Source organism: Gossypium hirsutum, chromosome D10 (assembly GCF_007990345.1).
Source record: "Gossypium hirsutum isolate 1008001.06 chromosome D10, Gossypium_hirsutum_v2.1, whole genome shotgun sequence".
Classification (NCBI taxonomy): domain Eukaryota; kingdom Viridiplantae; phylum Streptophyta; class Magnoliopsida; order Malvales; family Malvaceae; genus Gossypium; species Gossypium hirsutum.
In genome coordinates, this window is record NC_053446.1 from 66,241,264 (window position 1) to 66,258,318 (window position 17,055).

General features: G+C 32.1%; 1 protein-coding gene and 1 long non-coding RNA gene across 2 annotated transcripts; both read right to left on the reverse strand.

Moving 5' to 3' along the window:
* Positions 1–711: 711 nt before the first annotated feature.
* Positions 712–1,275, reverse strand: LOC107935320 (uncharacterized). Its single transcript, XR_001694193.2, has 2 exons — positions 1,084–1,275; positions 712–999 (listed from the first exon to the last, which is right to left on the reverse strand). It is a non-coding gene; the product is annotated as an uncharacterized lncRNA (long non-coding RNA).
* A 12,556-nt stretch (positions 1,276–13,831) lies between these two features.
* Positions 13,832–16,572, reverse strand: LOC107935284 (cytochrome P450 81Q32). The gene is made up of 2 exons (XM_016867863.2): positions 15,664–16,572; positions 13,832–14,639 (listed from the first exon to the last, which is right to left on the reverse strand). The coding sequence occupies exons 1-2, from the start codon at positions 16,546–16,548 to the stop codon at positions 14,031–14,033; spliced, it is 1,494 nt and encodes a 497-aa protein (XP_016723352.1). The 5' UTR covers positions 16,549–16,572; the 3' UTR covers positions 13,832–14,030.
* Between the last annotated feature and the right edge of the window lie 483 nt (positions 16,573–17,055).

Consider the following 17,055-nt stretch of genomic DNA (forward strand, 5'->3'; position numbering starts at 1 on the left):
TTTATATTTTAGGACAAAAAAGTTAATTTAATCTATACTAATATTTAGGATTGGCTGAACTAGTATCACTCATCAATTGAGGCAATCGAGTTCTAACTTAATTGGGAAATTACAGAAAACCCGTTTTTTATAAAATAAGGAACATTATTATGACGATATTTTTGTCATTTTATATTCTAGGATAGTAATTTAATCTATATTATTATTTAGTGCTAACTAAGTTGGTATCAATCAACAAAGACAATTGAGATCCAACTCAGTTGAGAAATTACTAAAAATCCATTCTTTTTATAAAACAAGAAACATTATTATGAGGGTAAAATCTAAAAAATCACATTTGACAAGATTTGAACTAAAACACCATAATTTTTAATATCTTAACTTTAACATTTCAAATAAAATCTCATTTTTATTTTATATCAATCTATTTTATAAATATAATTGTTATATAAATTTCTTTTACCATATCATAATCTAGTAATTCTTAAATATTTTCTAACAAAGCAAAATTCACAAAGAGTAGAAAAGTAAAAAAAAAATCACTCATTTTCACAAATTCACTAATTCAACAATCTTTTTTAATTTTTTTTCTAATAGCATTCAACAATTTTTTAAATGTTTTTTATTTGGTGATATATATAACTCAAATATGAACAAAAGCAAAACCCATTTGGGCCACTATTCTGAAAAAAATGAAAATCATCATGAAAATTACAAGCAAAACTTGAAATGTTTTATTTTTATTGTATTTAAAAATAACTAATATAGGGTATCATCATCAATTCGTTATCTGAAATTGATATTTATAGTAAAAAAACATAGCTTTAATCTTATAGTAATATTAATCATATATTCATATAAATGGTTACTGATACTTCCATGGAAGACATTTAAGCTTTGGGCAAGAATAAGAAGCATCCCATGAGCTCCTACATTCACCTCCCTCACCATCACAACATTTGCACACAACTCCAAGGGTGGCCAAATTTGCATACCCTCCTATCATAAACAAATTGATACTCTTTCAGAATTCATGTAAAAAGAAAACCGAAATAAACCCAAAAGAAATTATTTATTACTAACCTCGTCGATGAACACGTTTGAGGATTCCACATTCAACACGTTTGAAATTCGAAAATGTTAGTACCACAATGAGAAAGATGAAGAACCCTAAATGTTTAGCCATGTTTAGGAAGCTTTTGAAACTATAGTTTCAACAATGCTTTGCTTAAATTCTTTAATAATTAAGGAAAGACTTTAGAAACAAAAAATGTGTTTGTGGGATGATGTTTCAATTGATCTCCTTTATAAAGGTTTTAGGGTATGATCACCCACGCGTTTTCATTTGCTTCAAAGTCTCGTAAAAAAGGTGATTTCTCAATACCTATGATTTTTTTACCGCACGTTAAAAAATAATAATAAAGTTTGCACAACAAAATTATTTTAAAAATGAATAATTGATTTGGAGTTTTATTTATAGAGAGTAGAGATAGAGGTTGTGCAGAGATTGAATCCAAGATTGATTTTAACCAGTATTTTCATAATCAAATCAGACCAGTTGATCAAATCGATAACCGATTAAGGTACCGATGTAAAGAGAGGCAAAAAAAATGATTGACTCACAAACTGATCAGACTAGTTGAATGGGGCTAAAAAATCAGTTGAACCACATTTTATATATTTTTTTATTTTATGAAATTTTAACAATTTATTTAATTTAAAGTAGATACTTTGGTTAGACCGATCAGATCGAAAATCGATTGTCTAATCAGTTCGGCCATCGATCTAATTCCAAAAACACTGATTTTAACTGAAAATTTGAATATAAATATTTTGTCCCTTTATTTATAAAAATTAATTGGTCATCGATTGATTTGGAATTAAATTAGAACCTTCCTATATTTTAATACAACCAAACTTTGAATAAATAATTCACAATTTTCAACTGATCCCAAATTTTGGAGAAGTCCATTTATTTTCTTTAGGATAATAAATTATCTAAATTATGCTTATTTTTGTTTTTTTTTTCGTTTAAACTTTATATATACAAAATTGAGTAAAAATGTTGAAGTCTTTTTGAGGGAAAAATAAGAACAAGCGTGATTTTAATCGCAAGTTCAATTATTCACTAATCGTTAATAGCGTGTTCGTAGGTTAAAAGTAAAGCTTTTTACAATAATTTTATGTGATTTTGTCAAACTTGTTAATCGGGCCCAATCCTTTTAATTAAAGAATATGTGTGAAAACGACTATTTATTAGGGAAGTTCATGCATTTTTAATTGATGGGGATGGGTTAGAAAGCAAATTGAAAAGAAAAGGTAAATTTTATTTAATTAAAAGAATAACAATCTACATAATTTAGGGAAAACTATCATCAAATTTCTAAGATATTTCGGTGATACTCTTTTCCTACTCAATCTTGTGATCACACACCTCTCATTCCAGTTAGTCTAATCTCTTCGCCCACTCATGTGGGTGCTCACACTAATCTCTTGATTTGCTATCCTTTCGTTACGACTGGTCCAATTTAATTGTCCTCATTAGGAGAAATCACACACGCAAGTATGAATGATCTGATGCTGCCTACCGCAAGTCATTATTCTATTCTCAAAATACATGATAGAATTTATAATTAGGGTCGAAGTTAAAATTGTAATTTTTACGATAATAAAAATATAATTTTATCATTTTAATATTCTATATTTTTATAATTTTAGGAAGGCAAAAGTTTAATTTTACATTTATTAATGATAATATTCTGGAATGCCATATTTTTATGTATTAATTACATATTTATTTTGAGTATGATCCTACTAATTTGAGCTATTAATGGTTTTTTTATCTTGTAGGGACTAAAATGAAGGAAAAAAGAAATTTGGGGGCAAAAAGCGTGAATTTAAAGATAAAATGGGTCAGCATGCGAAATAGGAAAGAAGTGGTGCCAAAAATACAAAGTGTGGAAGACTTGGGGGCAAAAGTTCAAAGAAGAGATTTTATAAACACAAGGCTCTATTTAAATTTGAATTATATTATGATTATTGTTAAGATTATTATTTAGATTTAATGTCAGCTTTTATATTTATTTATCTTTTAGAATTTAAATAGGAACAAACTAGGTTTTCTAAATACTATAAATAGGGGATGGAGTGACACAAATTTTACTCATCTTTTCTGTAAAAGCTCCCTCTCCCAAAAAGCTCTAACTTTTGTTCCTTTCATTTATTCAATAAAATTCCATTTTTATTAAGTTTATTTCATTTTTCCCAAAAAGTATGAGCCACTAAATTCATCTAGCCAAAGGTTGCCAAGATTCCCCAAAAAGGGTTCATGAGGTTTAGAATCCGCGCTTAGCCTTCTCAATGAATATTCATCGTTTCTCCGTATTACAGGACTGATGCTTCCGTTCATGTCCTTTCAAAAGTGATCTTTTCATCTTGTGCAAAGGCCGTCGCTTTGTATGTTTTGAGAAGGTTGCACAGTCAATTCGTTAGCTTACTGCGTCAGTGGCTGTCGAGCCCAAGAGACAAAATGGCACGGCATTCGCCATTGAGAAGTGATGATCTAGTGCAAGACGGTCCCACAAAAGTGACGGTTGGCTAGAGTCCGGCTCCTCTATATCGTAAGTCTAAAATCTAAGTGGAGTTGGTTGTCGCAGGCGTCTTCTTCTACTATAACTGGCTTATTCTGTTATGAGAAGGATCATCTAAAAGCCTAGGATTGAACCTAAGGAGGATCGAGATAACCGGAGGCTGGAATCTCTCCATCAAAGACTCTCTTTTCACAACTCTGTTTATTTTTACAATTTCAATTTCAATTTATTCAATCTCAATTCATCCAAACTTTTAATTCTATTTTTTATTTTTTTTCCAGGTACGCTATTTTTCTTGGGCACGACTCTGCCCAAGATCTCGAGAAATAGGAATTTGTGCAAATTTAGTCCTTGAGGATTTGACCCTACTTCCCTTATACTATTCTTTTCGTTATTTTATAGGGATAGGATATTTTTGGTGCTCTCAACTACGTATTAAATTTTGGCATCGTTGCCAGGAACTGGTAACGTACTAATCTTGTTTCTTTTGTTTGTTATGACCAGATCTGCTCCAGGAACTCTTATGTTTGATTCAGAAATAGAAAAGACTGCGAGAGCTAGTCGCAAAAAAATGAAGCTACGGAAAAAGTAGTTAGAGGTGGTAGGGACTCAGAGTAACCAACTGCTGAAAATAGAAGCAGGTGACGAAGTTAAGTCTAGGGTTAATGAAAACCCTACTCAAACACTAGAGAATGAAAGAATAGGAATCGATCCACCAGAAGAAGTGCTTATTGCTAGGGTTAACGGAAACCCAAATCTAGCACATCAACCTATGGCTCAAACAATCCGGCAAATGGCCGAAGCTCCTATAGAACAACTGCCATTATGCATTGTGTATCCTATTATGGATACTGATTTTGCACTGAATTTAGGATTAATCCAGTTACTGCCAACTTTTTGCAGATTAATTCATTTACTGGTAGGGAATAGTTATTTTATCTACCCTTGGATCTATTTCAACTTGGATTGATCTTTCTCGTTTGTTTCTCAACAGGTTTTTTCCAGCATCACATACAGTTGAGTTAAGAAGGGAGATTGTTAGGATAAGGCAAAAAGAAGTAGTCTCTTTACGACTATTGGGAGCGATTTAAGAAGTTGGGTGCAAGTTTCCCACAACATGGTATAACATAACAGTTTCTACTCCAATACTTTTATGAAGGCTTGAAACCCATAAAAATGAACATTGTATATGCTGCCAGTGGAGGGGCATTGGTCAACATGACTCTCCAACAAGCAAGGGACTTGATATCCACGATGACTGCAAATACTCAGCAATTCTGAGCCAATCCTAAATCCACTAGAAGGGTTCACCAGCTAAGTATTTTAGCTTTAGAAGATAAAGTTGATCGACTTACTAATATCATGAATTCTTTTTTTGTAATAAAAACAAGACCAACCCGACCATGCGGAGTTTGTGTAACACCCGAACATACAACAGGCGTGTGTCCCAGTTTGTGTGATGATACTATGGCCCATTTGGATGCTATGGGGAATTTTCTTGGACCATCCCAAAGACGATATGACCCTTATGCTAATACCTATAACCCAGGGTGGAAAGATCATCCTAACTTGAGTTACGGATCTAACCCACGGTACAACCAGCCATACCAAAACTTGATTCCATAACAGCCGCGAGATTCAGGTACCTTTCTAGAAACCATGGTCAGTAAATTAACAGCTAGTGTGCTTGATTTCCAATAGCAAATACAATGACAAACTTTTGATTTCCAAAAGGAAACAAAGGATTTTCAACAGAAAATCGAGGCGGCTATAAGAGAATTGACCACATCAATTGAGAAAATGAACTCATAAGGGAAGCTGTCGTCACAAACGGAACCTAACCCAAGACAACATGTAAATGCAGTAACGTTGCGAAGTGGAAAAGTACTAGAACCAAATCCTGGCAGAAATCTTGATCAAGATTCCACCTAGAAAAAGCAGGAGAACGATGAACAGGTCCAAACAAAACCTCTATTGCCTATAATTCAACCTTCGTTTCTAGGATGATTGAACCAAAATTGGAGAGGTAAGGAAGAAAAAGAGATCCTTGAAACATTTAGAAACGTCAAGATCAACATACAATTGTTGGATGCCATCAAACAAATTCTGCGGTATGCCAAGTTCCTTAAGGAGCTTTGCACCAACAAGCAAAAATTGACTGGAAATGAAAGAGTAAGTGTTGGTGAAAATGTATCTGCGGTGTTGTAGCAGAGGATGCCAGTAAAATGTAAAGATAGAGGCATGTTTGCAATACCATGCAAAATAGGCCACTTAGGAATTAAAAAAGCTATGTGTGATTTAGGGGCCTCCATAAATGTAATGCCTTTTTTTCTTTTTATGAATCACTTAACGTGGGTTTTTTTTATGAAAACAGGTGTTATCATTCAATTAGCAGACAGGTCTATTATGCATCCTGAAAAAGTCCTTGAAGATGTATTAGTGAAAGTCAATGGACTTATCTTTCCTGCGGAATTTTATGTGATAAAAATGGAAGAGGATAACGCTATTGGGTTTTCAGACATCTTGTTGGGGCGACCTTTCCTTAGTACTGCAAATACTAAGATTGACGTGCGCAGCGGAACCCTCACGATGGAGTTTGATAGGGAGATTGTGAAGTTTAACGTTTATGGCGCTATTAGTCACCTTAGTGAAATTTTGAACGTAAACCCTGTCGACATGATTGACTCATTAGTAGAAGAAACTTTTGAGTCATCTTATGGAGATAAACCTAAAACGATGTTTGATGATTTCAAATCTATTAATGAATTGTTGTCTCCGATGAATACAAAACTTCTACCTTCTATTGTGCAGGCACCAAATCTGGAATTAAAACCATCTCCCGAGCATCTCAAATGCACATTTCTAGAGAATGATGAGACCATTGCTGACTTAAAAGGGTCAACCCCTTGACATGCGTTCATAAGATTTTCTTGGAGGAAAATAAAAAACCAAAGCAAGAGGCGTAAGGACGATTGAACCCAAATATAGTGGATGTGGTAAAAAAAGAGAATTTCCAAGCTCAAATATGGAGCGTCAAGCTAACGACGTTAAACAAGCGCTTGTTGGGAGGCAACCCAATTTTATTTTTATTTTTATATATATTTTATTTTTATTTTTATTTTCTTCATGTTAATAAATTTTATTCTCTCTTCTTATATCCAAGAAAATCGACGAGAAGAAAAATTAAAATTGGAATGACATCTTGAAGGAATGGGAATAGGAGCTACACCACAGCCTTCATTTCCTTCCTCTCCTCCACGTGATGTCAAACCTTCCCCTCCTTGCAACTATACGTGAATGACAATAACTACATGGGGATTTTTTCTAAAATCTTTTTCTTTCGCATATTTTTTTCTCACATCGAGGACAATGTGTTTTAAGTAGGGGAGGCATTCATCATTATTTCTGTCATTTTATCTGCTGCTTTTACTATTGTGTTATTGTTGCTGCTGCCTTGTGCTCGTTTCTGCCCACATTTATTTTTTTAGAATATTCTGCCTCTTTTCATGCCCAAGATTTTAACCAGAAATTGTCCACTGTTTGACCTGCAAGCATGATTCTTGTCTACTGAGTTAGTTATAATTTTGCTAGTTTAATTTCGTCTCTATTGTTTTATTTCTATTATGCTAAAATAATTATGATTAATAGAGTTAACCCTATCTTGCTTATAGTAAAATCGATTAAGTCTAAATGCAAAGAGGACACTTAATACAATTGCATGCTAAAATTATGTTCATGACTGTTAGGTGGTTGCTGAAACTTATTTTTGACACTTGATTGTTTTTCCTAGTCCTCCAAAATTAAAATTCTGTTTCATGATAATAATAAATTTTGATGCCTCTGTGGTTATGAGCGCAACTTAAAACGTGACTGACTGAGTAACCGGGGTAGGGTGCTTGGGTTGTCATCCTACTTCACTTCAAAAGGTTGTGTGATGTGTTAAGAATGTGTTGGGATGAGTAACCCGGGTGGGGTGCTTGGTTGTTATCTCTCTTCGCGTCAAAAGGTTCAATATATTCTTAAGAAAAAAACATATATAAATATAATAAATTAGGAGTATGTTGGGATCAGTAATCAGGGTGGGGTGCTTGGTTGTCATCTATCTTCACGTCAAAAGGTTCAATATATTCTTAAGAAAAGAAAAAACGAAAAAAGGAAAAACAAGTAAAAATAATAATAAAGCAAATAGGGTGTCTTGGTAAGTTTAGTAAATTACCTAATTTTCATGAAATTATCCAAGTCGATTTTGATTTTTGTATGTTTAAATTGAAATATTTTTTCGGTTTTACTTAAAGCAAGCTAAAGGTTCTTTTTATTTTCATATGGATTATGCCTTTTATAAAATTTTGGAGTGATACTTCTTTCAAGGTAAAATCTAAATTACATGGTGGATAGGAACCATACTTGAGGGCAAACATGGGCTAAGTAGGGGGAATTTGATAATACTCTAGAATGACATATTTTTTATGTATTAATTACATATTTATTTTGAGTATGATCCTACTAATTTGAGCTATTTATGGTTTTTTTTATCTTATAGGGACTAAATTGAAGGCAAAAGGAAATTTGGGGGAAAAAGCGTGAATTTAAAAATAAAATGGACCAGCATGCGAAATAGGAAAGAAGTGGTGCCGAAAATATAAAGTGTGGAAGACTTGGGGGCAAAAGTTCAAAGAAGAGATTTTATAAACACAATACTCTATTTAAATTTGAATTATATTATGATTATTGTTAAGATTATTATTTAGATTTAATTTCAATTTTTATCTTTATTTATCTTTTAGAATTTAAATAGGAACAAACTAGGTTTTCTAAGTACTATAAATCGGGGATGGAGTGACACAAATTTGACTCATCTTTTCTGTAAAAGCTCTAGCTTTTGTTCCTTTCATTTATTCAATAAAATTCCATTTTTATTAAGTTTATTTCTTTTTTCCCAAAAAGCATAAGCCACTAAATTCATCTAGCCAAAGGTTGTCGAGATTTCGCAAAAAGGGCTCATGAGGCTTAGAATCCGCGCTTAGCCTTCTCAACGAATATTCATCGTTTCTTCGCATTACAGGACTGACGCTTCCGTCCATGTCCTTTCAAAAGTGATCTTTTCATCTTGTGCAAAGGCAACCGCTTTGTACGTTTTGAGAAGGTTGCACAGTCGGTTAGTTAGCTTACTGCGTCAGTGGTTGTCGAGCCCAAGAGACAAAATGGCATGGCATTCGCCATTGAGAAGTGATGATCTAGTGTAAGACGGTCCCACAAAAGTGACGGTTGGCTAGAGTCAGGTTCCTCTATATCGTAAGTCTAAAATCTAAGTGGAGCTGGTGGTCATATGCGTCCTTTGCCACTATAAATGGCTTATTCTGTTATGAGCAAGATCATCTAAAAGCCTAGGATTGAACCTAATGAGGATCGAGATAACTGGAGGTTGGAATCTCTCCATCAAAGACTCTCTTTTCTCAACTCTGTTTATTTTTACAATTTCAATTTCAATTTACGCAATTTCAATTCATCCAAATTTTTAATTATGTTTTTTTTTTATTTTTTCCAAGTACGTCGTTTTTCTTGGGCACGACTCTGCCCAGGATCTCGAGGAACAGGAAATTGTGCAAATCCAGTCCTTAAGGATTGGACCCTACTTCCTTTATACTATTCTTTTCGTTATTTTATAGGGATAAAATATTTTTGGTGTTCTCAATGACGCATCAATTAATTTAGAATTTTAAAAATTTTACAATGCCTAAATAAAAAGAAAAATTCATTTTAAAGGGGACCGAGTATCTTGCCAAACCCCGGGGTACACCCATGTCTGCAGCGCACCCGTCAATATATCCATAGAATTTTTTTCTCAATGTGAGATTACACAATGCCACTTTTTTTTTAGAGTTCTCATATAATGTTTTAAGGATTTAATTTATAATCAATTGCTTATGGTCAAGGAGGGTGAATTTGAATATAAATTATTACAACACAAATTAGACCTGTTCATGGGCCGGGCCGAGTTCGGGCTGGGCCCACAAAAAAATTTCAGCCCGTTTACTAGGCCCGGGCCCGGCCCGGCCCGAAATATGGGCCTGAGATTTTGCCCAGGCCCGGCCCGAAGAAAAAATATGGGGCCTGAGCTCGGCCTGGCCCGGCCCGTTTTTAATTAAAATTAAAATTAAAATTATTTTTAATAAAATTAAAACTAATTGTTATTAAAATTAATTGTTAGTAAAATTATCAAATTATTAATTGTTAATTGTATTAATTGTTGTAATAAAATCTAACATTTGATTAGTAAATTTATCAAATTATTAATTGTATTAATTGTATTAATTGTTGTAATAAAATCTAACATTTGATTAGTAAATTTATCAAATTATTAATTGTATTAATTGTTGTAACAAAATCTAACATTTGATTAGTAAAACAAACTTGATGTTTTATTATTATTATTTTGTAACACTAGTTAAGGAAATGAAAGTAAATAAACTTAAAATAAAAAACTATTATATTTTAAAAATAAAAAATATATATTTAATATTTTTCGGGCCGGGCCGGGCCAAAAAATCTTGCCCGAGGCCCGGCCCATTTTTTAAACGGGCCTAAAATTTTGCCCAAGCCCATATTTCGGGCCTATATTTTTACCCAAACCCTCCCATATTTCGGGCAGGCCGTCGGGCCGGGCCGGGCCGCCCGACCCATGGACAGGTCTAACACAAATCAACAAAGAACTAAAATTAAACAATGTAGATTAATATCGACTGAATCGGATTAAAACTTACACATAATAATAACATATTATAAAATTAAAAATCTACATATATGGTTATACATGATGAATCTTTAATCTGAATACTCAATTCAAAATCTTCGCTTTTACCAATTGCACCAAGCCGCAACAAATACAGTAGATTTTTGCACATGTGCTTATTCATTTATGGAAGATGTTTAAAGAATTCCAGAGAATTTCTTCTTGGAAACTTTATTCATCCATCAAATGAAATCCATGACTTCTTTGAAGGGGTATTAGAAAGATGACTCTTTGTCTTACATGAGAATGTAGAAATTTAGAATCAAATTTGTGGATTTTGTTTTTTCTTTTTAATTCTTCATGACTTCGTCTAAATTCAACGTAAAGCCGATGACAAGATGAGTTCCTAGGTTTAAATACGGCTTTAGTTACTATATTTTTGGATTTTTGAGATTTAGTCTCTTTATTTTTATTTTTAAAATTTTAGTCCTTTTTACTTGTTGATTGCATTTTTATGGATTTTTATTAAAGTTCGAAAATTATAAAGATGGTTCGTATGAGTTTTTATGAAACAACTTCTACCTTATAGATAATAGGGAAAAAGCAATTTATTTTAATTGCGTTTTGACTTGATCATAGGTTGGGTGGCTTTGTTCGACTTGATCAACTTAAGCTTGGATAAAAAAATTCTTATTCTCGGGCTAACCCTTTTGAACTAAAATTTTATTTGAAATTAATGAAAAATTATTTGCTACCCTGTGGAGTTTTTAAACTACACAAGCAGTGCCAATAGTTGACAGGTGTTTTATAGGAATATAATAAAATATTTAAAATAAGAGAGAAAATGTCAAATTTTTAAAACTGCTTATGAAATAAAAAAGTATATAGCCAATGTACCAAATACCCACTAAAAATTAATTATAAAAATACATAAATATTAATATAAAATTTTATTTTTAATAATTTATTATTTTTAAACAGTGAAATGAACTATTTGAATAAACTTAGTTGAGCCAAACTCAAGTTTTTTTTTGTGAAATTGTTTTTTTCTTAAAATCAAGTCTCGACTTAATCTGACCTAACCCAACCTATAAATACCATGAAAAACGGAAGTTTAAAAAGAGAGAGAGAGATTAGTGCTTTTTTTAAAAAAAATTAAATGATAAAAAGTCATTTTTTTCAAATTAAAATGGGAATTAAATTGTTTTCAAGTACAAAGAAAAAAAATCAACAATTAATTATTATTACAAATAAATAATCCAAACATCAAACTCAAACATAGTTTTATTATTATTACTATTATTATTGTTGTTGAAAATCACACTCTTGCCTTTATAGCAAACGGTCCAATGAAACCAATGATAAGAGGTGTTATGCTCATATCATACACCAAAATTCAAACTCAGTGTATTTTAAGTCAACTCGGTCCCACTCGGATTATTAATTATTAATTAAAAATTTACTTTTATTTAAATATAATTAAAAAATTAAAAATACAATAAATATTAAAAAAATAGTGGTGTTGGCGAGTAACCAATTTGAATCACAAATCAGCCCAAGCAGCCCAAACTTACTGGGTCAAGATTTCCCGGCCCTTTACATAAAATGGTCCAATCCCTGTTTGGTCCCTCTACTATATTCTAATCTTATATTTTAATTTATCATAATTTAATCCCTCTATTTATAAATTAATTAATACCGTACTGACAAACTTTCATTGAAAAGAGAGTTTTTAAATAAGTTTCTTTTATTGGAAAAGTTAATCGGGCTAGTTATTTGTAGGTTAACTTTTGATATTAGTCCCCGTATTTAACGAAGGTTTGGATTTAGTCATTATACTTTTATTTAATCAAATTTAATTTATGTACTTTTTAAATTTTAAAATTTTAATTCTCAATAAACGATATCTATTAAATTCATTAAAAGTGTATTTGATAAACCATTAAAAAATAAAATTTTATTTCATTGAAAACGAAAATTTTCAACATTTAATATTTTAAATGTGTTTGATAACCATTTTAATTTTTTACTTAATATAAAATTTTCAATGCAAAAGTGTTGAATAAAAAAAGCAGGTCTTATTTTTCAAATGATTCATATTGTCAAGAGTACCCATTCTAATCAAACGATTCGCAGCTGCCAATATATCTTGCGGTAACAAAAATGTATTGTTCTGAGGTATATTAAGATTCAATCTCTAGTTCATATTTCGTCGACCAATCCTTTCTAATTCACATCTTTGCTGAAAGAATTTCTTTTGTAATTCCTTACACAAAGATTCAGAAAATATTGGATCCCCGCCTACACAAGAAAATTGTTAATAAAACTCCAAATTGGAATTTTCTTTTGACCCAATTTCTTTTTCCTTATCGGTCAAGAAAGACAAGAAAATCTTAGGGTAGCAAACATTCTTTAGAATTTCTCTTAGATTCGAACCCATAGCTGATGATAGAACTAGAATAGATATTTTCTGTTTCCTACTTACACTAGCCCATATCCTTGCTTTTCTATCAATCTCTAATTCTAACCTCCACCCCCAATCCGATATTATGGTATCAATATAGACTGAAGTTCCGTTATGATCCAATTCTGATTGATAGATATCAGGGCTTTGCAATATTTGATTGATCACAATTCTGTATATATTCCATTTACCTACATATCACTTAATGTAGCAAATATGAAATTAATTTTATTTTATTAAAAAATTAGAATAAATTACCCTCTCTTTAAAAAAATAGAATATTCAAATTAATATATTCATCTTTCATCCAAACTATCTAAAATAATATAAATTATTATATTAATAAGATTAAATTAAAAAATCAATAATAATTTAAAAATCAATATTTACTTTTATCATACAACATAATTATATTCATTACTTATATTTATTAATTTACCAAACAATTTTGTAATATAAATACATCACTTATAAAATTTAGTAGTAAAAAAATAGTACTTAATTTTCCAACACTTAAATTTTTAGTTTATCAAACACACACTAAGTTAAGTTCTATCACTTCCAAAATTTGATGCACTAAACATATTATTATGTGTAATGCAATGTCGGCTTATTATTTCCACATATCACTCACTAAAAAATCTAGTTAATGGATTAATAACTGTCATTTGTGTCAAGACTGAAATTTCAAAATGTAAAAAGTATAGGGACTTAGAATTATCCAATTGGAGAAGATGGACAAAATTTACAATTGTATGCATAGTACAAAACTAATAATTGAATTTAACCAAACAAATTTAACTGTTACTTTTTTTTTCAGGACTCAAATTTCAAAAGTTGAAAAGTATAGGGACTAAAATTGATCAAATAATTGTAGCATGTATTAATTGTGGTGACATGTGTAAAGCTTGGTAGTGAGAATTAGCTTTGATGTCGAATATTAGTTTTCACTTGTAGGAAATGTTTCATTGTGGTATTTTGTAAGTTGTTCATTTGAATGTTGTTCTTGTTGTATTTACAACAGATAAGTTTGAATGAAGAAAAAAATTGATCAAATAAAAGCATCGGAACTAAACTAACAATTTTTGCAAAATACAGGGCCTAATAGTAGAATTTAACCTTATTTTTACTACTTAATGACATTATATGCTAAATTAGAAAAGAAGGACTAAGTCCAAATTTTAAATATAGTAGAGGAACTAAAACTAAAAGTTGATAGCTGACATTAAACGAATACCATAAGTATTCATGAAAGTAGCTCCTTTGCAGTGTTGCGAGCTTTGCAGAAGGCCTCTAAAGGCTTAGCTTTTGGTAAATTTAGTCCTTTCCCTTCCGCCATATCAATTTTCTTTGAAGTTACTCTTTTCCACTCAAAGCATTGAATCAATGACCCTAAAGCCAATCCCACAACACGTTGGCCTAAATCCATTCCGGGACAAGCCCTTCTTCCTAACCCGAACGGTATCATCTTATAACCCTCTGCCCGACCGCCCTCAAACCTTTCTGGCTTAAAACATGTTGCCTCATCCCATACCTTTGGGTCCCTATGGATCGCCCATGCATTCACTAGCAACATTGTACCCTTGGGAATGTTGTACCCTAATAAGTTACAACGATCAGACGAGACGTGGGGAACAAGAAGTGGCACTGCCGGGTTCAATCGGAGGGTCTCTGAGATTATGTTTTGTAGATAACGTAGTCTCGGGAGATCGGTTTCGTCTAGCAATCTACCGTGACCGATGTGGAAATCTAGTTCGGATTTACTCTTTTGCATTTTGTTTAAATTGTTGAGTAAATGAGACATGGACCATTCTAATGTTATAACTACCGTGTTGGTTCCTCCAAGTAACATATCCTGCATGATAATTATTAAAAAAAAAAAGAAAAACAGAAAATCATTAATAGAGTTTGGTTAAATGAGACAATAGAACTCAGCAAGTTAAAATTTTGAAGGAAATTAACTATTTCAGGAACCCTAATTTCTAAACTAATGGTAACTTTGCATGGATCATCTTAATACAGTTTAAATTCCTTAACTTTTTTTTCATATCTGTTTTATAATTTATGTTCGGAGTTCGTAGCTATCCCTTGCAATAATATCATCTCCAAGGTTTGAACCAATATTTCTTAAGAATGCAATGTGTCTTACCATTGTATCCAACACTTGATGGATAAACTCTTCTTAACATAAGTTGTTTGATGACTAGAGATGTTCTTGGGCCTGGTCAGACCGAACTCATATATGACATCAAGTTCAACACTAAATATAATTATCCAAGTTTGATCGAACTCATATATAAGTCTGAAATTTTCTCTTAGCCTGTTTATATTTGTAAGTAACTAACTTAAATACGTTTAGGCCTATTAGGGGTGTAATCAAATGAAGACGATCCTGGATACTGTCAAGCTCAATTGAACATCTATTTTTAAACTCGATTTTGGCTCAAGATACAATCAAGCTACTCGAATTCAAGCTCAATTAAGCTCGCTTACTAATTTTTGTACTCGAGCTCAAGCTTAATTAAGCTCATTTACTAATTTTTGTACTCAAGCTCAAGCTTGAGCTCGAGCTCATTTTCAATGATTAAGCTTAAGGTTAATAATATATATTAAAAGTAATAATTTAATTTAAAAATATAAAAATATGAAAACCTCGATAAGGTTCGCAAGCTATTCGAGTTAAGTATTGCTAAGCTCAAATTCGACTTGATCGATAGCTCAAGCTTGGCTTGATAATTATCGAGTCAAGTTTGAATTTTTTTCGAGTTGAACTCGAGTAGCCTGGGAATATCAATGTCAAATTTACACCCCAAGCTTATACATATTTTTAATTTTAATTTTTTTTAAATATATGATTTTGCAATGACTTCATATATAACCTGGATAATCCCTTTGATAATTTCATCAGTATAATACTGAGCTTCCGAATCTTGCAAACGAAGCAAATGGCTGATCATCGTATCCTCCTTCTCGAAAGCATATTTGCTCCTTCGATGCTCATCGACCAAACCTTGCAATAATCCATCGATTTCTCTCGTTAATTTCACCACTTTCTTCTTGTATCCAAAGAAATCAGCCCACTGTAAAAATGGAAAGAAATCTCCTACATTTGGTGAGATCCCCAGCTTCAGAAGCTCCTGTAGGAGACCATGAAGCTTTACTGCTTCCGGTTTATGTTGCTTGCCTGCAATCATCCTCAGTGTTATATTAAACGCTAGCTTTGACAGCAATGGTTTCAACTCTACCTTGACAAAGTTATCGTCACTTGAAGAATAATACAGTTTCCGCAACAAGTTCTTGATTTCGTCTCGTCGAATACTCGAAGATGAGTTCAAACGATTGGCGGAGAAGATTTCGAACTTGCATATTCGTCTAAGGTTTCGCCAATGGTCACCGTAAGGGGACGAGCCGAGGGTGGTGTAGTCGTAGCCGATGTACTTGCCAACCCAGAAGTAAGGACGGTTTGCGAAAACGACGTCGTTTTTGGTTAAGCATTCCTCGACAACCGACGGGGATGATACAACAATCGCGAGGCGTGAACCGAGCCTGAGGGAAAAGATTGGGCCGTGTTTTTGAGAGAGGGCAAAGAGGGACCGGTTGAAGGGTTCCTTGAGGAGATGGAGATGGCCTAGAATTGGAAGAGTTGGTGGACTTGGTGGGAGATTCATGTGTTTACATCTTGTTCGATTCAAGAGCTTGGTGATAACAAAGATTAAAAGAAGAAATATAAGCAAATATATTTCAATAAAATCCATGTTAAACATGATATGTAAGAAAGGGATTTTGAGATGATCAATTGAGGATTGAGGGACCCTTTTATAAAGACCTAGCAAAATGGGAAATTCTCTTATTTAATGCAAAATTGTAGAAATGCACGTTTTTCTCACACGTAAAGGGATGAGTAATGGTCTGAAATTAGAGCTCATCATGGGTTGAGCTGACCTGGGTTAGTACAAAAAATCAAGTTCATTTTTTAAGTCTGGCCAGACCCGAAAAATGGGTTTAAAGTTTTGTCGAAGTCCAATCCAAGTCTGAACTACCTGTATTAAATTTTTTTAGATTTTTATATAAAAATAAATTTAAAAAATATAATACATCAAATAGACTAAAAACAGTAAAATAAATATTTCCTAACAAATTAAAAATACATATAAAAAATATTTTTATACTTAAATAACACTAACATAGTTGTAACTTTACAAACAAATGCCTTTAAATTAATAGTAAAATTAACAACAAAATAAGAATTATTCAATATTCATACAATAACA

What these genes read in the sequence shown, in the direction of transcription:
- LOC107935284 (XM_016867863.2), bottom strand. Translation starts at nt 16,548, where the DNA reads ATGTTTAACATGGATTTTATTGAAATATATTTGCTTATATTTCTTCTT. An exon ending in TTATCAAAGGGATTATCCAG is followed by an intron (nt 14,640 to 15,663) that starts GTTATATATGAA and finishes ATTATCATGCAG; the next exon opens with GATATGTTACTTGGAGGAAC.